Raw genomic sequence first — 25,908 nt, forward strand, 5'->3', positions numbered from 1 at the left:
AATCCAGCTACTTAAAGCATTTATTCTAAGAGAATTAATGTAAAAATTTATATTTCATATATTTTTACTAAACGTTGAGACATGATTCAAACTGTCAGACTCTTAAAGCTTAATTTATCTTGTTAAATTTTAATTTCAAATTATACGTTGTAGAGATATTAGATTGTTTCGAGGCAGGAGAGATGAAAAATGAGCAATGCCCTCGCCTAGACTCGAACCACGACTTCTTCAACACGCCCCGAGTATGCTGACCTCTACACCGCGAAGGCATACTAAGAAGGCGGGAGAAATACCTTACAGCATTATTAAATAAATATATCATGCATAAGATTTTCGCTTCCCTGGAAAAAAGCAAAGAATCAATCCAATATCTCTGCATGGTTCAATGAGCAAAAACTGTAGTAACTCATTCCTCTTTCCCCCCCCCAAAAAAAAAATACGGAAAATTCCGCTTTGAATAAGTTCGATTTTCGAAATACAAGCTTCAGTAATCACTTTGACTTGTATTTGAATTCCTAGTTACGACAACTATTTCCTCGAAAATTTCGACTTACCAAAGCTCAAGTTATCGAGGTTTTAGTATACATTCACTGTATGGCAATTAAGTAATCAGAGTGTATTGAAAAATAGGTTGTAGAACTTACACTGATGCAGCCTCCTGTTTTAATACAAGTAAAATAGGTAATGAAACAAAGAGCTTGTAGGAGTCTGTTTTGGTGAAAGGAAAACAATCACAAGGAGACAAATCTGGAGAACATATAGGACAACTGAGTGCAACTAACTTGTTTTCTAAACAACATATTTTCTGTCGGTTTTACGAAATGATTATTGACCGATGTGAAGATGCATTATCATGCAGTGCAAAGACTTGGAATATCGTTTCCGATTGAGTAATGAAAGATTAAAAATCATCTGATTAATTCTCAGCTATTTAAAAGTCAACTACTCGGGCAAATTTTTGAAGTTGCAGAAATGTTTGATACCTCAAATCGTAAGACAAATATAATATTATTTAATGTAAGCATTTATATCAAACTTCCTAGAAAGGAAAATATTAACTAAATTACAAATATTAACAAAAAATAATTTTAAAAATATTAAATATATGATTAATATTCCTTATAATTTAAAACATACCTTTCTGTAAAATATAATAAATATTTATGTGATTAGTTCTCCGTAAAATTCTATATGAAAATTTTAAGTTAAAAATAACTGCAGCAGTTCACTGAAGATTGTTACAATATCTGTAAACCACATTTGGCACTATTATTGCTTAAAGCTGTAAGAATTATATTAATTTTATTAACAATTAAATTTTGAGTTAAATTTCCTTTCCTATCGATTCTTAACTTCAACTTACCACTTTCCGGCCAGAACGTAGTTTTAGAATCACGTCTGAATGCATAATGAAGAAGAGCGGTATTTAACCGCGAAGTTCTTCGGTCTTAGTGAGAGAGATACCAGGTATTCTGGCTGCACGCATCCACCTTTTTAGGCTACTCTCTCGTAAGCTATAATCACACTCGGCCCTACTTTAGGCCCTTGATAGCTTCGCAGTCTATTAACATTAAGGGGCCAACTTTGTTAGAATCTTGGTAGCTTCGGCTACATCTCTTTAGTTAAGATTAATTTAGTTTAATTCTTAGTCTCTTAAGTTCAAGCCCAAGTGTCAGCTTTATTGTACACTCCAAGACGGAGTTTTTTTTTTTTATTTTATTTTATTTTAGTTGGAATAATAAAGGGCTAGTTTACCCTTCTGTCTTGTTGTTTCCTGTCACACGAACTCAAGCGATTATTTTCTTATCAGTTCTTAAGATTCTTAACTTCCAACAGTAACTTAGACTTACAAAGTGAGGAACTCTACAAATTTCTTTATTGGCATATTTTGAACTCCTAGTTTCAAAATGGGCCAATAAAGGAATTCACATATATCTTCCTAAATTTTTACTTATGTCTTCATGTATATCTTCCTAAACTGATTAACTGATTACAAAAGAGCTGATGTGAACACCACATGACTTACTTGTACGGAATACATACGCATTTTTCCTGCACCTTTATTTAAACTTATTTCCTCGAATTTCATGAGATATATATTTCTCATTCAATTAATTCAGTTCTCACTTCATAGTAAAGCAAAAATACATAAAAACTCAAATTATTTTCATCAAAAATTGAAAGATATAGAAAAGCATAAAACACCAAACACAGTTAAAACAGTTAAAAAACAATTTTTACAATTAAAATTACAGTTTCTACGCAAGAAAACAAGCATTTCGGCCAGCGGGCAAGAGGGCTGATTTTTCGGTGCACAAATCTAAAATTTTCCTCTTGGTCCCACTAGGTAAAAAGACACTGAAGGTGCAGAAAGAATTAATTCACTACTCTGCTAAGTTTCAAAATTTAAACTAATATGGCCGCTATGGTAAAAAAATTAGGTTTAGCCGCACTTTAACAACTTTTAAATTGTTAATAATTCTACAAATATTACATGCAGATTAATTAAAGGCATAAAAACTTTAAGCGGAAGATAAGAACTACATAATTAAATCATTTTTAAAGCAAAAAATGCACAATTTACCAACATATAAGAATAAAAATAATGAGCTCACTGAGCCGAGTAACAAAGTGGGTACATATATATATATAATCTAAACAGAAATTGTAAAGCTAACAAGTAATGAGACGTAAGACCTATTTGATCTTAAAAATTTTTTGAGCATAATGCTGCAAAAATATATGAAATAATAGGTAGAAACATTGCAGCGATCTTGCTAAAAAGTTACCAGGAGCTGTAGCTCCACGAAATAGTTCAACGCTGTATTACAAAAATATAAAAATATCAACAAAGAAGAAATTTTTTAAAAAAATGTGGAAAAAACTGGAAAAAAACTGTGTACACGCTGTGTAAACTGTGTAAATGTGAAATAGATTTCACATTTACAATTGACCACCATGTGTTTATTATTTTAATAAAGTTTCCAGTTTCTTGGAAATTTATTATTTCTTTCTGCTGCCCAAAAGAAAATAATGCTTCAACAACATTATCATTAAAAATCTGCAATGCAAGCTTTACACTTTGTTTTTCTAAGTTAGTTGGATATAGAGCTTTTATTGTCAGACCATAAGCATACTTTAATAACTTACCAGTTTCAGATTCATGTAATTTTTTAATACAAGAAAAAGATGCAGTTTCAACATGTGAAGCATCATCAAAACTTGGGAAAAACATACTCTGATTATTATTTTTTTGATTTATCCAGTTATTTCTAATGCATTTTAAAATATGCACTGTATCAATAATAAAAAACATTGGCCTAGATTTGTCAACAGAGTTTTGATAAACAATACTAACTTTAGGTGGTTCTGAAAACAGAGACATAGCCTTTTTATTAATCGAATTATTGTCAGTGACAATAGCAATAATTTTAAACTCAATATTTTCTAATCCCACAACAATTTTTTTAATATAAATATACAAATTATCCGCACTAAGTGTTTTCACCGACAAAATATGTACAACATCCTTATAAACAGATAATAGGCTGCGAATCATGAAAACATATGCACTAGACGCAGGATTTTTGCAATTATATGCCATTCCACACAAATTACCACCTTTATAATCAAATGCTTGATTTAGATGAATTTCATCAATCATTAAAATAACAAGCAGATCTTTTTCTGATAGTTCTTGAAATTTAAATTTTATGTAGCTTAGGAACTTTTGGTTGTATTGTTCATTTATTGGATATATATTAAAATCTGAAAAAATTTTCTGAATGGTCCGTGGATGAGGCATAATAATATTTTCTGAATCTCGAATAAAATTATATGCATGTGGTGAAATTGTGTGAAGTAAAGTGGAAACTATTAGAAAGTCTGCAGAATACCTATATTGTTGTTTTTCTGAATTCAAGTTTGATAGTTGCTCAAGGAGAAAATTTATTTCATTGTTTTTATGTGGAATTTTCTCTTTTAAAATTGTCATTAATTCATTTACAATTTGTAAATAATTTTGAATACTGTCTTCAGATGAATCATTTGAGGCAAATAGGTCTAATTTCTCTAAAATACTTAAAAGATCTTTAAGGTTGTTAATTTTTAATGGGATTACATATTGCTTCAGTGATTTAATAGGTATATTTCTAATTGCTACAGATATATTCAAATTACAATCAATAAATAATGATTTTAGAATTCTTGGATGATTGTCATTAGAAATATTAAGAATCGTAGTATGTATAGGCCTGTGTATAACTATCCAGTTATCTGGTAAATTCACAGTATTAAAACAAATTTTTAGTTTATCTAAATTATAAAACATTTGTTTTCGTTCATACTCTTGCTTTTCAGCTAAGCTACAGGCTAAGGCTTTTTCGAGTGCATCTTGTTCTCTTTTGAGTCTTTTATGCTCTGGTGATTCCCTTGATGAAACACTGGAACTAAGATGACTCGGACCATCAGGAAACAGACTTGGAATTGCACCATTCTTTAAACGAGGATATGACAATGGTATAATGATCTTCTTTCCAGTTTTCTCATCAAAGAATTCAGTTTGCCTCAGAACATCCTCTTGCTTGAAGTGAAGTTCACACACCTTTTAATATGAAAAAGAACAAATAAATAAACATGCATCAAAAGGTTAAACAATTATAAAATTGTAAGCATTCACCATCCTTTAAATACATGCACAGTCTAATAAGGGTTTTATTGTATTTTTATTTAACCATGGCAAAGCACTCAAGAGCTATCTGCTTAAGGGAAGGGTTACCGTTGTGGAAAACGTTCATCATTTAATTTCTTTAAAAATAATACAGGGCGATAATGTTTAGATGGTAACAATTTGAAGAGATATAGCCATTTAAAGTGCACAACGCAAAAATGTGATGCAGCCATTTAGAGTGAATAATGCAAAATCTTAAAACAAAACTATTAACTCTTTTGGGCTAAAAAGAGCAATGGATGCTGTCATAAAGTTTTGAAAAGTGCAAATAATTAGCACATGTTTGTTGTCATATGTCAAATGCATATAACATAAGTAATATTTAATTGATACATCCTCAGGTAACATACGATTGCTCATGTAATACATAATTGCTACATCCTAAATATTTCTTTCTTCAGTTATTTGAAAACAACACTTGGTTATGGAATTACATTCAAAATGGTGATAATACAGTTATAAAAAGAATAAGATTAACCATCAGTTGATGGATATGAATAAGATTAACCACATTCATTCGTACCATTCAAATATAAAGTTACTGGCTCTTTTTCTAAACATTTTTACAAATGATATGTTCACAACCAGAAGTACAAATTTACTTGTGTGCCTATGAATGTTTATATTTAAGAGCATAAAACATCATTAGTCATTAAAAAAATTCATTTTTCTTGAATTATTGAAAACAAGTATAAGTGCTAAAATATGATACACAAAGAAAAAAACAAGAATTTGTATATTTAACAGTTTATTTGCAGTAATTAAATATTTTAGGCTATTCTTATGTAATTTTGGAGTGAAATATTCACATTCATCAATCGTGTTTGACATTAGATTACTGTGGAAGGCTCACTAGATTGCTTATTTTCCATATAATTTTCTTAACTTTTTTTCAAAAATTTTAAAAGTTATATAACTTATTAATACAATGAAACATTTTCATATTCCACTGCAACAAGTATAAACAAACAAAACCCCTTATATAAGTGTTTTTAGATAAGAAATTAATGTAAATTTCAAGCCCACAAGAACTTACTGCCAGTAGCAAGTGAACCACTGTAACAAGGTAGGTGTTATTGGCATAAGAAACTCGTACTTTTATAGATGTGTGTGTGCATGAAACAATTTAATAGGCTAATTAGGATTTATGCTAACATGTAGTGAAAACTAGTAAGCTTACAATCTTAGGCAATATTATTTGAACAAGACAGTTTAATTTAAACACCTTGTAACTTATTCCAGAAATTAAAATAATTACTGTCAAAACTAGTCCATTTATACGATTGTTTTCTTTTACATATATTTCATAATTTTTTTAAGGATTTTAGAATTAATAAAGTTTAGAACATTGCATAATTAGCATTAATTTCCTGTTCACATGAGTTACGAGCAAAATGCATTCTCAAATGCTCCTAGCATATAATAAAGGGGCATTGCATACATTCAGTTTTAAAAAGAAAAAAAATAAAAATAAAATAGGTGGAACGAGACTTATCTAAATCAAAAGAAATAGTATACCCAAACAGTTAAATACTTATATCTAAAACAACTTTAAATTAACGGCTTTAAAATTACGACTTGAAGCATTTTATATTTATCTACTTAAAGTTATAATATGAACTTTATAAGGTTGGTGGATTTTCTATTGACTAGTTATTGAGAAAATGGTCCATTTTATAATCACTTTAAAATTCAGTATAAGCTCTGTATAACATAAATTCCTGAAAGATTAATCAATCCCAAATCAATGTGCGTGTTATAAAGATCCCGACGCCGAAAATATAAATTACTGAAAGAATTCATTAATAATACTCATTCATAATGGGATAAGAGAAATTTCTGCCTAGTAAATAAATATATAACTATGCTTGTATAGAAAGTAATTAAAACTTCGTTTTATTTTCTATGGTTGAATGCAATGGAACTTTAGTAAATTATTTCCCTTGCAATCAGAATTTTTTGTTTTCACATTTTCAAGTCATGTTTCTTTCAATGACATTAATCTTTCAGGAATTTTCTAATTTAAAAATGAAATGCATGCTTACCTTTGAATGTTTCGTAGGCTTGAATCCATCTTTTCGTTTGCAGTTCCAAATCCATTGTTTTCTCAGTTGTTCTTCCGTAGGAAAACTAAATACAGCCACCTTCGGGCCATTCTTATAATTTCCTTTGCATGTTGCAACACAGCATTTATGTGGCATAATAAAAAATAAATAAATTTAAATGAAAAATGTTCTATTAGAGCACACTACACTTTCAAACAACAGTCAGTTCACTACGCTACGACACCAAAGTATATTCTTTCATTCTTCGCCGCGAGGAAGATGGTAGGAATGACGACTTAGATGACGTCAGACCGTTCAAGCAACCCTAGAGGCTTGGCTTCGTATATAGGAGGTACTGATCAGCCTCGTCAGCCAATCCAGTTCACTTTCAAATATTTCCAGAACATTCTATAACTGTACGTGTAGAAAAAGCGGGAAAAACAACTTGACTACGGGGCTGTGGATTTAATTCCACGTACTTTCAAATAAGAGAACGTCGCCATTAAAAATAAAAAGAACATACAGTTAGAATATTAAGTGTATAAATTGGAGTCAAAGCAAGGCGGTTTATCAACAATATTAATAATTGCATTCTTGTTAAGGGGTTGCTAAAACTTTAATTCAGAACTCAGAAGTTTGCACTACTATGATTATTTTTGTTTTGAAATGTTTTGATTTTTATGTCAATGGTTTGATTTTTTTGTTTTTTATGTTTAACCCCTTTACAAGAATGCAATTATTAATATTGTTGAGAATCGCCTTGCTTTGACTGCAATTTACTTTTAACTTTAGATGCTTTACATTTATTTTACTTCAATCCTGCAGCTATAGCGCAGGACGGGTTTAAAAAATTTGCTTTTTATTTTTGTCTCTTATTAAATTTTGTTATGTATATATCAGGGCTGTGGAGTTGGTAGGGAAAATGACCGAGTCCGACTCTGATTCCGACTCCTGAATTTTAAAGACTCCGACTCTGACTCCGACATATATAATGTGTGTAAACTAAACATATACACATGGGTTACAGCTTATTTTTTAATATAAAAGAAGTAATAGATGCTACAGAAAAAATTTATGGCGTAGCAAATTATTTATATTAATTAACATTTATTATGAAATGGAAAAACTAGCATTAGTTATTTCTAAGAAACAATATAGCTTCGGCAAGACCTTCTTTGCTGGAAGGCCATAGATCTGATTTGATAAATTTCAGAGCTGAGAAGAGTCTTTCCATACTAACTTGAGTAGAAGGAAGAACTATTACTGTTAGGCCTACTTCTTTTAACTTTTCAGGATAGATTTTTATAAGTTCTAAAAGAGTTGTCTTGCAAGTGCAATCATACTTCTCTATTTCTTTAAAGGCCTTGTAGATATCTTGTTGGTATTTTTTCATTTTTATATCTAACGGCTTTTGGTTCTTTATTTGCATTCGCTTTGCCTTAGCCTTTCCAATATTATCCAAAAATATTTCCCAAAGTCTAATTCATCACTAGAAGAGGATGATAGAGATTCAATTGCAATGTCTGCAGTCTGACTGTCCTGATTCGAATTCTTCAATTGTTCTGAGAATAATTTCATTCTTAATGAAAGTTCATAGATGGCGTTCTTTGCCTTTTTAATTTGTTCGTCATCCAAGAAAATTCGGTGTTTCAGATCTACATATATTGAACCCAGCAAGATTCTAGCAAACTAATTTCTCTTTTTTTGGTTGAAGAAATGATTCCTTCTGCAATAAACCCTCCATTTCAGAAAGAACAAACATCACATTTTTCCATTATTGCCTCCTGTCAATTCTTCAGATTGCAGCTTTTTCGTGGCTATGTACGGTGTAGAAAGAAGAGTTTCCAATTCTGCAAGATCATTCCACAGTCTTTCTGTTAGTGAAACATTAGGTTTATCTTACATCTTCTGAAAAAGTTCTTAATTCTAAAAACTCTTTATCATCAAAATATTATCGCGTTGCTTGATCAATAATTGCTCCTTTACCTGCTCGCTTCCTAAGAATGGCATCGATTTTGGGAGTTCTTGCTGTTGCTGCTTGCCTAAATTCACCTGTAAGATTTGTCACTAAATGAAGTAACTAAACGAATCAGTTTAATCACTATTGGCAAATATCACATCCATCCTCCTCCCTTATATTTATTTATTAATATGTCAATAAAATAAAAAATAACTATTTATTAATGTATACAATTCATAAATAAAAATAATAACTCAGCTTGTCATAAATTTTTTCAATTCATTTTAATTTCATTTCAAATTCAAACTGTCCAATAAAATCTGGAGTTGGAATCGACCTGTTTCTAGCGACTCCATCTCAGACTCCTTTTACCCCCAAATCTGAACTCCGATTCCGACTCAATGACTCCGACTCCACAGCCCTGGTATATATATATAAACGTTTAGTGAGACCGATTTGCAACCACAAAGGGAGTTGCACAACTACATGTTACAGCAGTCCGGTGTATACAAAATTTCCAACGTTCTGAGACTACTCGTTTTTGAGTTATGCGAGATACATATGTACGTACAGTCGTCACGAGAAAAATCTCTTCTGAATCCATTTTAAATCAGTTTTAAAATTCGTGTTTGGGAAAAAGAGTTCTTTATTCTGTTCTTACATACAGATGTAGCGCAAAACATCGCAAATTGCATTCGATAGCGATGAAAATGGATATTTTCGTTGAAATAGGGTACTCGGAATTTTTCATGATTACAATACTTCCTTTACTTCGTACAAGAAGGTAATAAAAATTGTAATATTTTGTACGTGTTATTAGAAATATATCTATTTTAAGGTGATGGTGAGCTACTCCTACGGCAAATATATAAATTTGGCACTTTGGCATAAATTCAGATAGAAATCTAAATCTTAAAAAAAAAATTTAAAAAAAAAAAAAAATCCCTCGTCATTTCTGAAAATGTCCGATTTTGTGTCAAAATACCTAAGTTATAACAATGCTATATAACTTGCACCTATGTTACCCTGATGTAATGTACTTCATTATACGATGGTTTTATTAAAGACGCAATAGGAAAATGAGGTTTTGTTTGAAAGCATAGTTGTGAAATATATAAAAATTGTAGAATATTGTTAATATGAAAACAAGATGAACTGCTTTCTTACGGCTTTAACGACAGCGGCAAAAACAGCTTTTGGATAAAGAAGTTACTATATAAGCCTGATTAACAAGAAAGAAATTTCTAAAAAATTCCCCTATCTCTAACTTACGAGAATTTGACAAAAATGAATCCCTGAATTTTGATTTATTTTATTAATAAGAGAAATTTTAATTTATAGATTAAAAATTTCCAAACTGAACACTTTTATACGATGCATTACGTATTACTGTTTTATACGATGCATCTTTTATACGATGCATGCATTAGGAAAATAAATAAAGTTTTTACAGATGAAATGTAAATAAATTTTTTAGTAATTTTCAGGTATTAAGGAAATAAATTATGGTGATCTGGATGAATTAGATGAATAAAATTCATTACATAAGTGAAATAAATTAAAGAATAGTTTCATGTGAATATCTCACAAAAACAGTTTTTGAATTTATAACTTAAATTTATATATTCTTAAATTTATAAGCTAACGAAGAAATAAATCATTGTATACAAGAGAATCCCATATAGTAGGTACACACATACGCAATAACTGAGAATGAGTAATTTGATATATAATCAGTTAAAAAAAACCGTTTTATCAGTATAGAACGGTATCTAAATTTTAAAAAAATCCTTTCTCTCGGTATTATATATATATATCCATGCTAAATATTCAAATATTTTTTATTAAAAGTAAGAAAATTATTTCTATCTCTTTTTATTAATATATGAAAGTAATCTTTATTTTTAAACAAAGCTGTTTACCAAATAAATGTTGTAAATTAAGAAATACTTCAAATATACTGTATTACGTCCATTTTTTTCAATACAGGTCTATATATGTTTAAATTAAATCTAATACACACATTAGGAACAATACATTTGTGACCATTACTTAAAATTACATTCTTAAAAGACAAAGCAGATAACTAAACAAAGTAGTTTTGAAATTTGCTGCGTATTCGTTAGTCACATGATGATAAGAAGTTTTTTTTTTTTCATTACAAACTTATATGCCCTTGAAAAGATCATTTTTTAACCCAAATAAAAATGATAAAATGATAATATATACGCAGACTTGCTTCATAAGTGTTATGCTTCTAGAAGAGCATTCCTTTATCAGTATTTGATTTTGATTCGAAGTTAAACAAAGTAATATGATATAAAATATGATTAAAAATTGCTTTCTGAATAGGATTTTGTCTTATTTATCAATAGTGATCCTTGATGCTGAAGCCAAATTATAAGTGCCAACTTGCAATCTCTTAATGTGAAACTAAATGGTTATAATTAAAAATGATTTAGCTATTACAAAACAATGATGGAAATAGATTTATAAATCCCACTGGGAATTAATTCTAAATGCTTAGATATAATTGTATGATTTCAAAGTTTGGAAATTTTCTAATAAGCCTCACATAGATGAAATTACTCATTTCTAGTTTTAAAAATATAAGGGGCAAAACAGTTAATTGTTTTGTTGTAGCGCAAGCAATCACTGATAAATCTGTAAAAAATTTTAAGTATACCTTTTTGATCCAAATCGGGAATAAGATTCAATCAGTAGTTTCCCTCAGAGCAAACAAGAACAATATAAACAAGCCTCCTGCAAGCTTCAAAAGTCAAATGATTGATGTTACTCCAGCTTTAACAGAAGACCAGCTGTAAGCGAATTGAGCTTAATTTCTGTGACAAGCTATAGCAGATGTTTAAGGTTTAAGGTAATCTTTCTTTTTACGCTTGAGTTGATGCAAATTGCTTTCACCTATTAAATGAAAAGAAAATAATAGAAGCTAAGAAATTTTGAGATTATAGTATCTGTAAAATGAGCATTAGTGCCACAACTCCAAATTAAATAATTGATATCTTTATCATATCGGTTTACGGCCAACCAGCGGCCGAGCGGTAAAGTCGCGGAACACTGGTACTTCGGTCCGAGGTTCGAATCCCGCGAACGGGCTGGCTGCTTGGGCGCTTTCATGGTTTTCCGCATGTGTAGTGTATACGAGCCAGTTTCCCTTAGAAAGTCCTCCACGAAGGCATCGCTCCCTTTAGGCAGATAGCCCTCGAGGCTTTGCCATAATTACACACACATATATCGGTTTACATGTACAATAAACAAAGTGTACAAAAGAACCCAGAGGAAATTCATTACTTATGGTTTAAAGATTATTTACTCTGTGGCAATGACGAATAAAATACATTCCGACGACCTCAGAGATTACGTGACTTACGTATAACTAATGTAAACAAACAATGTTGATGAGCTCAGAGATCACGTGACTTATATAAAGCTATGTAAGCCCAAAAAAAATGTTATTCTTATTCTTCTTTTCTTTCAGAATGTCTCTCATTGCAATAGAAAAACAATGGTACTATTTAAAATAATATCAATGCTCTAAAGAAAAAAAGGTACTTTTCCGTTTTGCCGCCGCAAGCGATAAAGTCGCCAGTAATGGTACAACCGATGCCAAACGGAATATTCTTGCTAGTAACCTTTTACGCCTCATTTTCAAAACAAGTCGCAGCTTTTTCTTATCAGATTGATTTTTTCTTTCGATACTGGCATATAATTACATACAGTTTTTACCAGATAGTTCAGTTTTATGTCTAAGGCCGTTTTCGGTAATTAAGTGAATTAGGATGCAATCACAGCGCTTACCCGAAGCCGAAAATATAGAAAAGGTAAAGTCAAGGGTTAAATTCATCAATTCTAATGAGAATGCATTAGCGAAGTAAAGCACTGCAGTTTTACATAATTTCTGAGTAAGCTATTCGTACGAATTGAAATATTTCTTGCATTTAAACTTGTGTTCCAAATCAAGATTTAACTTGAATTAATGTAGATAATTACTGAGAGCATTAGATTTTTGTAGAGTAGTTTACGTGAGATGAGATCGCTTGGGGTCACGTGATATGAACCGGCGAATCAGGATGTTGAACCATGAAAGCAAATTAAATTCTTAAGTTAATGTCTTTTTACAAATTTATTGTCTTTATTTATTGGCTTTTTATAAAATTTTAAGCGATATTAAAATGTTTATGCCTTCAAAAAAAGAATTCTTAGAACTAACATTTTTTTAAATATTTTTTTATGTGTATACTGTATGTTGTCGCTAATAAAGTCTGCTTGGCGAGATTTGCGCCGGCGAAACGGAAAAGTACCGAAAAAAATAATAGTTAGTTATATAAATAAAATATAAATAAAAAATAATAATAAGAGTTATAAAAGTTCTTGAGTAGATTTTGTCTTAGCATCTAAAGAGCAATATATTACTACAGAAAATACGGTTTACTATAAACAATTTTAATTTAATATTATAATCCACCAATTTCTAGCAGTTCCTCGAATATTTTAATTATTTACATCTTACTATGTGTTTTATACTCTGGGTCAGTTTCATTAAATTCTACATGTAACTTTTTGAATAAACGTCATTTTTGGGATTTTTCCTTAATTAATGATAACCAGAGTATTTACTGACTTAACATTGTTAGATACGTACGGGTTCTTAATAGACTGAATTCACACAGCTCCGATGATAGGTTGATAAAATTCATTTTATAGGAGGAAACACTTCTGAGATTAGGAAATTTACACAGAAATCCTCTTACATGTTTTCACAATATCACAGAGTACAATCAGTAGTTGCCCTTCAAACTACTAAGAATGTTAAACACAACGCAATGCAAAGCTCATCTAAAAAGGAATCGAACCAGGAAATATTTCAGTACTCCGAAGTCCCTCTTCATTAACAACTCACAACAACAAGTGAGAGAAGATGCTCTCTCCAGCCTTATATAATTTTGAACCGGCCGCCGGGGTATTTCTAGTACTTTTTGCTTCTCGAAATTGCTGAAAGGCAAAGGAGGGAAAGATACGGTTACAGCTACTATAGTGACCAAATGGCGGTTCCTTGAAAAACTCCGTGTTTCAAAAATTTGGTTTCTGGTGAAATCTTGATTTCAATTTCTCTCTTCTCTTGAAATCTTCTCTCTTCTCGTGAAATCTTGATTTGAAACACGGAGTTCCATTATCCACGATTTCTGGTGAAATCTTGATTTCACCAGAAATCGTGGATAATGGAAATAATTTTACGACTATTATACACGATTTTAAGAGAAAGAAATATTAAGAAATGATTAATAAAAATGATTAAGGTTAAAAGGATGTAATTTTAAAAACAATACCGGAAACCTTTAGCTATTTCACCTTTAATAAATAATTTTGTGTGACGTCACAAGTTGGCTGTGGTGTTCTCCATGCTACGCGTAATTTCTATTTTCTTTTTAAAAAAAAATGAATCGTTTATTATTGTAAATTAACATCAAATTCTTTAAATTTACATTTCTGAGCTTAGGCGTAACTGAAAATAAGTATAATAAATTGTTTATATTTAAAATTATCATGATACAGTAAGCGAATTCTACCGGTTATTACAACGATAAAGAACGTCGCAATCTCATACTTGTATTTCATACAGCTTCAGTATTTTCAAATATTTTTAAGCTTTAGCATTTATACAAATAAAAAAAGTTTTTTTTAATTAATACCCTGGAACATATCAATTTTATCATATTTACAAATTAACGTTTTGCTACGTAACAATATAATCCCTTATATAACAGTAAGTAGACAATTTTCATTATTTTCTAAAAATTTTAAACTTCACATTAATGAAAAACAGGTTCTTAAATTCCTAAATCACATTATATTCTCTGTAGGCAGGCATACTAGAATTCTACACATAAATAAATAAAAAATGTAATTTCTCGCAATGAAAGAAAATATTATAAGAAAATAAATACTACAAATTAGGAACACTAAGCAATGCTTCACATACACACACATACAGTGTCTCACAAAAGTGATGGGACACTTGTGCTTTACAAAAGGAAACTGTAGTAAAATAAATTTTAAAAAACATGTAAAACTTTTTTGTGGGTGTGTTTCATACTTAAATTTAGTAACAATTATTACATAACATACATTTTCTCAAAATAATTATTTAATAAAAATACAATTGTTTAGAACGGAGCAAAAAATGGCTCACATAAGTGATGGGACACTTACTTTTCCATCAAATATTTATCCAAAAATTTTACTTTATAAAATGTTTTAATATTTTGTTGGATTTCCTTTTACTTTTAAAACATGATTTAATTAATGGGATGGATTCGACTAATTTTTTTTGTGATTTCTGGAGTGATTTTATCCCATTCTTCTTGAAGCACCGATTTTAATTGTTGTTTAGAAGAAATGGTGTGTTTGCGAAATTCTTCCCTGGGTTTTATCCACACCAAGATTCTACCGTCAGAATAAATTTATTAAATTTACTCTCATCAGCAAATATAACTTCATTCCAGTAATCAGAATTCTTATTTATGTAGGTTTCTATTCTTTTCACTCACGAAGAATTTTTTCCTGGCTGCTCTACCGTGATATCCAGCAGATCGAATTACTCTTCCAATAGTCTCAGGATTAACAATTACTCCATATAATGCTTGTAAATCAGCAGCAACTTTAGGAGCACTCATTCTTGGATTTTTTTTAATATTTCGAACGATAATTCGCTTTATTCCATTGGATAGCTTTGATGGTCGGCCAGGTCTTCTTTTATCCTGAATCATATGATTCTTTTTATATCGTTTAATGATATTGTGTGTGTGTGTGTATTTAATTATGGCAAAGCACACTAGGGCTATCTGCCTAAGAGGAGGGATGCCTTCGTGGAGGACTTTCTAAGGGAAACTGGCTCGTATACACGTCACACATGGGGAAAACACGAAAACGCCCATGCAGCCAGCCCGTTCGCAATATTCGAACCTCGGACCGAACTACCAGTGTTCAGCGACTTTACCGCTCGGCCGCTGGTGGGCCGTTTAATGATATTGAAAACTGTTGAATGACACAGGTTAACTGTTTCAGCAGTTTCTCTAATAGAATTTCCACGTTCAATATGCAAATTAATAACTAATTTTCGAATTTCAGGCAAAGTTTCTTTTCGTTTAGCATTCATGACTACACAGAGATAAAAAACACAAAAATTCCAAAACAAACTGGAGAGAAATACTGCAGACTATTTTATAAATTATTGCCAATTGCTTTTGAGTAAAAATAAAAACACCCAAAAATATTTTTATTGCTTACTTCAAACGATTTTTGTTGCATAGTACGTAGTAGTATCTAATGCTGTCCCATCACTTATGTGAACCATTTTTTGCTCCGTTCTAAACAATTGTATTTTTATTAAATTAATATTTTGAGAAAATGTATGTTATGTAATAATTGTTACTAAATTTAAGTATGAAACACACCCACAAAAAATTTTTACATGTTTTAATTTATTTTATTACAGTTTCCTTTTGTAAAGCACAAGTGTTCCATCACTTTTGTGAGATACTGTATTATCAAAGAACTCATATTATCAAGTGCGATTACGATTGCAAACACTACGTATGATAATAATAAGGTAAAAGTTACACAACGATCCATATTCGCTCGAAAAACATCAAAGCTCGGTGTCCATGTACACATCCATCTACTTCCACCTTAAAAATATCAGAGAATTGCACAACCTCGGCATTGCGCACTACCTTGGCTCTGCCCATGTCTTCGATCTATTTTCACTTAAAAAAACATCCTTTTGCCCATGTACACATCGATCTATTTTCACTTAAAAAAACATCCTAGAATTGCACAAACTAGGCACCGCGCACTACATTGGCTTTACCCATGTACACATCGATCTATTTTCACTTAAAAAACATCCTAGAATTGCACAAACTAGGCACCGCGCACAAACTAGGCACCGCGCACAAACTAGGCACCGCGCACAACCTCGGCATTGTGCACTACATTGGCTCTGCCCATGTACACATCGATATATTTTCACTTAAAAAAACATCCTAGAATTGCACAAACTAGGCACCGCGCAGAACCTCGGCATTGCTCACTGCATTGGCTTTGCCCATGTATATAGCGATCTCTTTTCACTTAAAAATCAGAAATTGAATAAACTCTGCATTGCTCATATACTAAGAAATCTGCTTTCGCTCAAAAGAAATCGGAGAATTGCAGAAATTCGCACATAAGTAACTCCATTGATTCGCGTTGTTAAAAAAAAAAAAAAAAAAAAAAAAAAATTTAAAAAAAAAAAATCTAGAAAAATTGAGCTTACTACAGGCGAATCAAGATCCTAGCCTAATTGATTTCTCAGCCGTACATTTCTTGCAAATACTACCATTCGATGACTTTTTCTGACTAACTAACCAGCATGGTATCTTAATTTTTCACAGAAAACGTTATCCTTCTATAATGGACAATCCATCAAAAATCCTCTAAAAAGTTCATACTCTATTGTTAATTCAAACATAAAATATCTGTTCCCAAAATTTTACGCTTGTTTGAAAATTCCCACCTTAAATTTTCATTTATAATCTCCTGATACTTAATTACAACATCACTAACAGTTTTAGAGCAAGCAATAACTAAACGCAAAAGTATCACCTCAAGTAGCCAAAAAAAAAATATATAAAATAGTATTCACGGTATCTGAGCTTTAAACAATCGCCAATAACAGTGTTACGAATTGTGTATTTTGATATTAATTTTAGTAGAATTCTAATTTAAAATGTTGTATTTCCTCCTGCAACGCAGCGTGAGATAAATTTTAAGAGAAATCTATACCAGAAAAGTAAGAATACAGGGCACGTGCATTAAACTTTGAGTAAACGGGTATGTCATTAAACTTTGAGTAAACGGAAATTTGTATTGAAATTGAATAAATGTAACTGACTACTAAATTACCGTAACCGTAATTCCATCCTCTTGTTTACATTGCGTTTGGCGAATAGTATGGGTTACCAGATCATATCATTTATCGCCGCTCTTGGCGATATGTTTTTTGTTTAAAATTCCGGGTGGCTATACTAAAGCTGTGCCTAATTTAGTTCTGCTTGAAATTCACATGACTATTTATTCCTGATTTTATTAAATTATTTAAACAAGAAACCATTTTTGCTTAGAGATAGTGTAATATAATTAACAACATGACGAACACTCCGGTAAATATTTTTAATAGCAAGTGAAAATGAAGGAAATGCAATGCTGAAACTTATCATCGTAACCCAGTTCAACGCCGATAAGGAATATAATACGAGGAAGTCATTACCACTGTAATTTTCTTCTCCGCAGTTATTTTAGATTTTCTCTTATAGTAAATCTTAAGTTTCAACGGACTTATTTAATTTGCTAAAGTGAAACAAAGAACAGCGAAATAATTACTTGACTTCTCTCAAAAATATTTCCGTGTATCAATTTTGCTTCCCTGTCATGTAAACAAACATTACGAATTATAAGATTTTTTTTATTATATCCTAAACCGAAAATGCTTTGTTCATGATAACCGTATTTGTATAGTATTCCTATGAACTTTCTTCTCGCAAGAAGCAGGTAGCAATATTTCAGAATGTGACCAATTTGGCATTTGTCTACTAAGTACTGCTTAAAACAGGTTGCACTTCTCTCAAAAGAGTTTTATTATTACTGTTTTTTTTTAAGTAAGATTTGTTGAAGGTACTAACTATCATACATAATACTGAGGATGCTATTAGATTACTGTAAAAGGCTAGTTTTTTTGTGTAATATATCTCACTTCCTTGCAATGTAGTATCACTCTGTATCTAATAGTGCATTGTAATCAGCATATATAGATGATGAGAGGGAATAATGATCCATGAGTTCAGGCCACATTCTGGTAAAAATAACACCAGTGATAAAAGAAAAAATACAACTGCCAAAAGAAAAAAAAAATGAAGCTAAAAAATAATGCTGCTTCGATAAAGTAGTGAAGCGATTAACTGCTTTGACCGTTCAAAAAGATCAAAGAATCCTTTAGTCATAACTGTAATGTGTTTGTAAGGATTTTCCCTTCCTTAACGCGTACCTACGTGGTGCAACTGAAAGCACATTTGGCTAGTAATCCAGAAATTCGGAGATCGAATCCCGGCTGCTGATTTTTCATGTTTCTTATTCCTCCCCCCCCCCCAAAAAAAATGCCCTAAGAATTCTACAAATGGTGCTCCAACAGAAATGAGGCAGACAATAATTTGTCCGCATTCGACCTTTAAGTGGGAAAGAATGTAAGGAATTTTCTTCTTTCTTACCGCATTCATTCGTATTGTAATTTGAATATGCCCAGCTAGGAATAGAATGGCCGAAGTCCGAATTTCGGTGAGATGAATGCTGATTTTCTTATTTCCTGCTCTTAAATAAATTATTCTCGTAATGACTCTAAGAGAAAAGAAAAACACGTCAAAGTAAAACATAAAATTAGGGAAAGCGTGTTTGGTTTGACTAAACTTTTATGACTAAAATCTGCACTAAACACAAGGTTGTTGTTATGCCCAATTTTATCCCAACAGCTCTACATATTTGCACAAAATGTAGATTCCATTAAAAAAATTTTCATTTGATCCTTTGCATGATTTAAACAAAATAAGACTTTCAAGCAAAAACTCATCTAAATATTTAACTACGATATTCCTTTTAAATTCAGTTACAGAAAGCGTAATCTAATTTTCTTCAAAGTGGTCATAGCTGTGTGACACATATTTTAATCTTGATGCATGTGCTACAGGATACGTTAAGCAGCTGAATTTAGAAGATAGTGGATTGTGACGAAGCATCAATCCTAGATCAGCTTTCCAAGCACTACCGATTGTACTACTATGCTTGAATCATTTGCTATTCAGGAATTTGGTCTTTACCGTTCAAAATGCTTTTCTTAGTACTTGACTTCTGAACGAATTTAAAAAAATGGTAAAGTGAAAATATTGAATCATTTTCCTTATATTTCTAATTAGTGAAAGAGTTGTGGTAAATAATGAAATATATTTATTACAGTGCCCGCATTTTCTTAAACTCATTGGCAGTAAAAGTAGTTATTCTAATTTAATTTAAATTGGTAGGACGTTTTTTTATTTCCTTTATGTTTTGTACGTTATTTGACTAAATGTTACGTAAAAGAGAGGATGTTTTTATAATTTAAATTCTTACCTTTAAAAATTTTCATAAATCTTTATTTTTAGAAAATCAAATATGGTTTCAGTATTAAATGGGAATATTGGCATTGGCAGTTCCAGGGGAAAGTAAGGCTTGACAGGAAAGATAGTTTAAACTTAAAATAAATGTTAGTTAAAATAAATATAAACCCTACAATATATAAAGAAGAAAGTCTGTGTGTTTGTCCTCTAATAACTCAGTCACATTTGTAGTCACATTTATAGTCACCAAATTTTCTATAGTTCTTTTCTGGGTCTTGGAAAAGTTCGACGTCCACTTTTTTCCAAAAAAAAAAAGTAGCTAAAATCAGAAATATTAATTAAAAACTCGGAAAAAACAACAATTTTCGCGCTCACTTTTCCGAGTGGCAACAGTCTCGCTGTTTTATTTCAAAAGTTGTTTCCACTGCTCGCTTTCAAATTGTAGAGTTTGTTAATAAAAAATTTTCAAGTTTTATGATAAAATAAAAATAGCATTACCAAACATTAAGTACGTTATTCCCGATTCCGAAAATTCGTGGAAAGCCATTTAGACTATTCCCATCTTCGTGCGACTTTAATCAGCCGAAATACTAATTAAAAATGCTGAAAGCGCTAATTTTCACACTCATTTTTTCGAGTGGCAACAGTCTCACGCGCTGGAGATAAAAATGCTTTATTTCGAAAAGTGTTGCTAATGCTCGCTTCCAAATCCTAGAGTTTGTTAATAAAATATCTGTTAAGTTTTACAAAATTTATACATATAAAGGAGAATGTCTGTTTGTGTGTTTGTTCGCGTTACTGATTTCTGAACAATTATGATAAATTTTTTGCCACATTTAATCGACTAAAATTGAATATAGGTGAAATATTGGATGGAACGTGAGCTTTTATAACCACTTGATTAGAAAGACGAAAATCATTAAAAACTGCGTACCATTGTTGCTGATATAATGTGAAAGAATTAACTTATTTTTCTATGCAAATTTTTTATGTGGGGTCCATATCGCATCAAAGTGAAAAATGTATGACTATGAATCGTATGTTTTCAATCTTTATTCGAGAAGGATTACAGCGGTATCGTTCTGTCTGTTGTAGGATGCATTTCTCTCAATCTAACTTAACTGGAAACGGGTTATTTCGCTAGTTTATAATAAAGCAAAACTTTTAAACATTTTAATTTAAATATTTAACTTTTAAGTTTAAAATAACAAACATTGTATTTTTGAAATGTAAAAGCACTTTCGCGGTTAGCCACCTAAAATAATTATTATAAAAAAAAATGTAATGTTAGGATTTTGTACATAGGTAAATAACTTTAGTGAAATTATACATGAAACTGAAGTTTTTTTTTTTTTTTTTTTTTTATTTTTTTGTATTATGTGATATCATATGCTTGTAAGAGACGATGCTCTCCCGGAAAAATATACAGGGACAAGTCTATTTGAGCAAATGGCTATATCACTAAATTGGAGGAGAGATATCGCCAAACTTGGCGACCATTCGGCGACATTTGAGTCCGGTCCCTGTATCATCGTAATTGGTATTATAATTGAATAACTGTGTGGTGTTGCGTGGCCCCAACTTGCCCGCAACCGTAGTAGTGACTGCTATGAACTGGAAATTACACAAACTCTTAAGAAGGGTTTAACTCCCTTTTTATTCCACTTTAGAAGTTACAGATGCGTTCACTTCACGCTCACAAACTACGCCGACCCGGCGGTTAAATAAAAAGAGAAAAGTACAACTAAAAATAAATAACAAGATGCATAATTAACAAGTCACTACCTATGAGGCTCTATAAACATGACTAACTTAACCGCGTTCTAAGATACAGCTGAGATTTCAGCAAACTTTCGGATTGAGAAGTTGAAAGTTTCAACTAACTGCCGGAGTAGGCACACAGGCCGAAACGCGCGGTTCTTAAATTTCTACCTAGCAACCTTCACGCTCGTGAATCAAGAAGCACACTTACAAACTCGTTTCCCTTCTATTTAACTCAAAATTACTTCTGCTAAAAATTTGAATACTCTGCGCATTCTACTAAAATTTACATACTCTGGCATTGGCAATTCCAGGGGAAAGTAAAGACTTGACAGGATAAAAATATAAGATAGCTTAAAATAAATGTTAGTTAAAATAAATATAAACCCTATATTTGCCGCTGCCAGAATTTGGTAAACTTGGAAGCAGGTCCTAGAAACGACTTGTTGAAAGGTTTCCATATTCTGAACTAAAACTGAAGAGCCTCGTTTACATAAAACAAACTGTTTTCTCAAAAAATAGAATAAATTTCTGTAGGTACATAATTTTACCATCTCTTCTTACAGGAACCTTTCCTGGTCTTCAGCAATCAATCTTTTCTCTTCCTTCCAGCATCTGGAAGGAATAAGTATCAGTATCTTCTAAATACATTATGATTTACACTTTCTTAACACTGGATAAAGTTGTCGTTTTCGATCGTTTTATTTTCCTTAATTAACTGCTTAATTCACACGACGAGTGGCTTGCTGGGCTGCCTCAAATTTCATGGCTTACACTAGAGCACTTTTTAAATCTTTTACATCCGCCATTCGTAGAGCTTTCTGTATTTCAGTATCTCGGATGCCGTCGATAAAGTATTGCAAGGACAGGATTTCCCTTGTTTCTGTCGGGCATTCCGAAAAGGCGAGATGGGACAGCCTTTCAACATCCGCGGCGAGCTCCTGAAGTGTTTCGGTAGGCTTCTGTTGACGAGATTTTAATTGGAGCCTGCTGTAGTCTTTTAAACACTTCTCCCCAAAGCGCAACTCCAAGGCGCCGGACAGAGCTTCGAAATCTAACCTTTTGTTTTCGGGAAGAGTCTGAAGGATATCCGCTGCGTCGGCTCTTAGAGAAGCGGCGAGATGACAGGCCTTAGCTTGGAAATCCCATCCATTCGCATCCGCCACGATAGAAAATTGTGTCTTATACACCTGCCAGGAGGTCTTCCCATCATATGTGGATAGCTTCAGAGGTGGACGAGCAGGCATTGGTAAGAATTTAAAATCATCAGTCCTGCTCCCTGCCGACGCTACGAATTTCTTTAAAGTATCCATTTCTTTGGCAACTGCAGAAACTCTCTTATCAATTTGTTGTTCGATTTGGTGTTGGACGGCACAAACTCTTCCTTCAATTCGTTCCTCCACAGCAGAAACTCTCCCTTCTATATGTTCTTTTACAGCAGAAACTCTTTCTTCTATTTCTTCTTTCACCGAAGAAACTCTTTCTTCAATATGATCTTTTACGGAAGAAACTTTTTCTTCAATATGTCCAACTTTATTTTCAGCTGCGTCAATTCTGCCTTCCATAGCTTCTAATTTATTTTCTATTATGCAAGTAATTTCTCTTTTCATTTCTTCTTGACCAGCTTGAACGGCTTTCATTTCGTCCTTAACGGATTCCTGGCCCAATTTCATTTCCTCTTTAATTTCTTCTTTAAATGAGGCAAAGGCTGATATTAACTGCCTTAATTGCTCTTCCATCGCTCTTGTTATTGGCATTCAAACCCCACTCCTGACACCAAAAATTGTTGCGTGCGTACGGGTTCGTTATGAAATGAATGCACAAGTCCGATAAAAAAAATGAACAAAAATTTATTATTATCACAACAAAAATGCTTAAATTTTCTCAAATTATCACGCAGTATTACAATATCTCACAGTAGTTTTCTTTTAACTACTCAAATGTCCAATAGAACGTAATTCAAAACAGCTAAAGAACGCTAATCCGCGAATTCGCTACAATCAACAACAGTAGTTTTCTAAACAACAACAAACTAAGCAACTACTACAAACTGAGATGTTTTCCTCCTTTTATAAGATTTTAAAATCACGCGCTAGAATTTTCCAGTACTTTCTCGAAATCAAAAAGAGATATTTATTTATTTAATGCACGCGCTCTTGTATTTTCAATTTTCCGGCTTAGCTTTCTTTTAATATTCGTCACGCGCTGCACTGCGCGAGAAATAAAACCATTTAATTTATAATTGAACTAACATTAGCTTTTTAAATACCAAATTCGTAACAGTATGTTTATTAGATTATCTCAATAAATGAATGTTGGAAATCAGGTTTTATTCTTTTATTAAGTATATCTATTTTGTTCGCTTACTTTTTATGTGCTTGTGATAACAAAGAAATTCATAATAAATAGAAACAAAAAGTTTCATCGTGTGCTATTTAACGAAGAACTTACTTTAACGTACTTAGCTTATTATTGTATGCAATATTATTTAAATTATTTCTGTACAGTAACAAAAGGAAAGTTATTGATTATAAATGCAGTTTATGAAATAATCATTGTAATCTACCATTATTCTAAAATGTAAAAACTAAAATAAGTAAATACATTAACACACGATCGAAAGAAATGGTGTTAAGAAACATCAGCATAATACTGCAATCCATAATTATTGCACTTTTAATTGCTTACTATTTAAAAAACACAAATATTTTTGTATTAATTGAAAATTTTAGTTCTGTTACCTTCATTCTGCTATTTATACTTTCAAACACTGCTAGTTAATGTGTTTTCTTAAATAGTGCTACCATGTATATTATTTGTTAGATTATTATTTCATTTTAGATATGAATATGAGAAGTTATTAGATTTATGTATATTTTTTATCACATTTATTAACTGCTTTATTCTGTCTTTCATTTGCATATCTTGGAGATATAGAAATTAATGGTTATATTTTTTACTGTTAAACACGAATAAATTTATACTTGAGTTCAGGTAAAATACTGATTATGTTACCCTAAAAACCGCTTCCTAATTTATCATGACAGGGCAATTTTCAATGTCTCTGAGATTTAACAGAAATAAATGGGATAATGCTGTTATCAGAAACGCTCATTTTGTTTTTTCCACATATGTATCTTTACATTTATTTATGTCTAATTGAGTTTTATTCACTTAAAACCTACTATTAGTGTTGTATATTTATAATAGCCCCTTTCATAATTGCTCTCACTTAAGGGGAAAAAATGATGAAATCTTAAATAATCGAAACTTAGAATTTAAGCTATTTAAAAAATATGGTTTAAAGTATTGAAAATAATTAAGACTATTATTAATTATGCATATTTAGTCTAAAGAGAAAAAATTTTATTATCTTCTGGTTTTCAGGAAATGATAAAATATTTAAACTTTATATAAATACAAGGAATACAAAATTTTGAAAAAGAAGAAAAATATATTAATTATTAAGCTTATTTTTCTGCATAAATCAATATGTAACACAAGGACTAATAACGACATTTTCACAACTGTTGCAAAAAGGTGGAATTTTGCGAACATTTAGCGTCTTTAAGACGTCGTGATACGATGCTTTCACAATCAAAATATCACTTGAAAAAGACGCAATAACGACGTCTATGCGACAAAGACCTCATCTGCAAAGACATAATAAAGACGTCTTTGCAACGGTTGCAAAACAGTGGATGTTCGCGGACATCTGGGGGTCTTAAAGACGACATATTGCAACGTTTTTGCAACGACATCCGAGACGAGTTTGCAACGTCGTTGCTGTACTACTTAGGATGTGCAGTCCAGGTAAGTCGATTATTGATAGTTATGCCAAGATATTTCGCTTTGTTGACAATTGGCACTGATTCGTTAAATAGTAACAGTTCCTTTTCAAGGGGGGCATTCTTCTTTCTTTTTCTGATAAGGAGGAGTTGCGATTTTTGTGCATTAATCCGGATTTTCCAGCGTTTGCACCAATTTTGAATGTAAGGGATGTTTTCTGGTAGTTTTTGATTGCATGATTAACATTCGCTGACTTCACTGCGACAGCAGTGTCGTCAACATAGCATGCAAGTATTGCATTATTATTGCAGTAGATTTTCGGGATATCTGCGACGTAGGATAAGTAACTCTACTTATCCTACGTCGCAGATCGAACGTAAACCCGATCCCTGAGGAATACCAATCAGCATGATTCTTTAA

At 31.5% G+C, this 25,908-nt stretch overlaps 2 protein-coding genes across 2 annotated transcripts in view; both read right to left on the reverse strand.

The window, feature by feature from the left end:
• The window catches only part of LOC118205234 (angiotensin-converting enzyme-like), a 70,529-nt gene extending 59,009 nt beyond the window's left edge, over positions 1–11,520 (reverse strand). Inside the window, exon 1 of the mRNA XM_085818497.1 lies at positions 11,421–11,520. The gene's annotated coding sequence lies outside the window, so the exon portion shown is untranslated. The remainder of the gene's footprint in view (positions 1–11,420) is intronic.
• Positions 1,031–7,008, reverse strand: LOC146996777 (uncharacterized). Its single transcript, XM_085819662.1, has 3 exons — positions 6,775–7,008; positions 4,265–4,603; positions 1,031–1,039 (listed from the first exon to the last, which is right to left on the reverse strand). Exons 1-3 carry the CDS (start codon positions 6,928–6,930, stop codon positions 1,031–1,033), a joined length of 504 nt encoding a protein of 167 aa, XP_085675788.1. The 5' UTR covers positions 6,931–7,008.
• Positions 11,521–25,908: the final 14,388 nt, after the last annotated feature.

Source organism: Stegodyphus dumicola, chromosome 6, assembly GCF_044657685.1.
Source record: "Stegodyphus dumicola isolate Sdum_Otavi_A_Nest chromosome 6, ASM4465768v1".
Classification (NCBI taxonomy): domain Eukaryota; kingdom Metazoa; phylum Arthropoda; class Arachnida; order Araneae; family Eresidae; genus Stegodyphus; species Stegodyphus dumicola.

Excerpts from the sequence above, each read along its gene's own strand:
- LOC146996777 (XM_085819662.1), bottom strand. The coding sequence starts at position 6,930 with ATGCCACATAAATGCTGTGTTGCAACATGCAAAGGAAATTATAAGAAT. Across the intron at positions 4,604-6,774 it reads AGCCTACGAAACATTCAAAG|GTGTGTGAACTTCACTTCAA; the intron begins GTAAGCATGCAT and ends TCATATTAAAAG.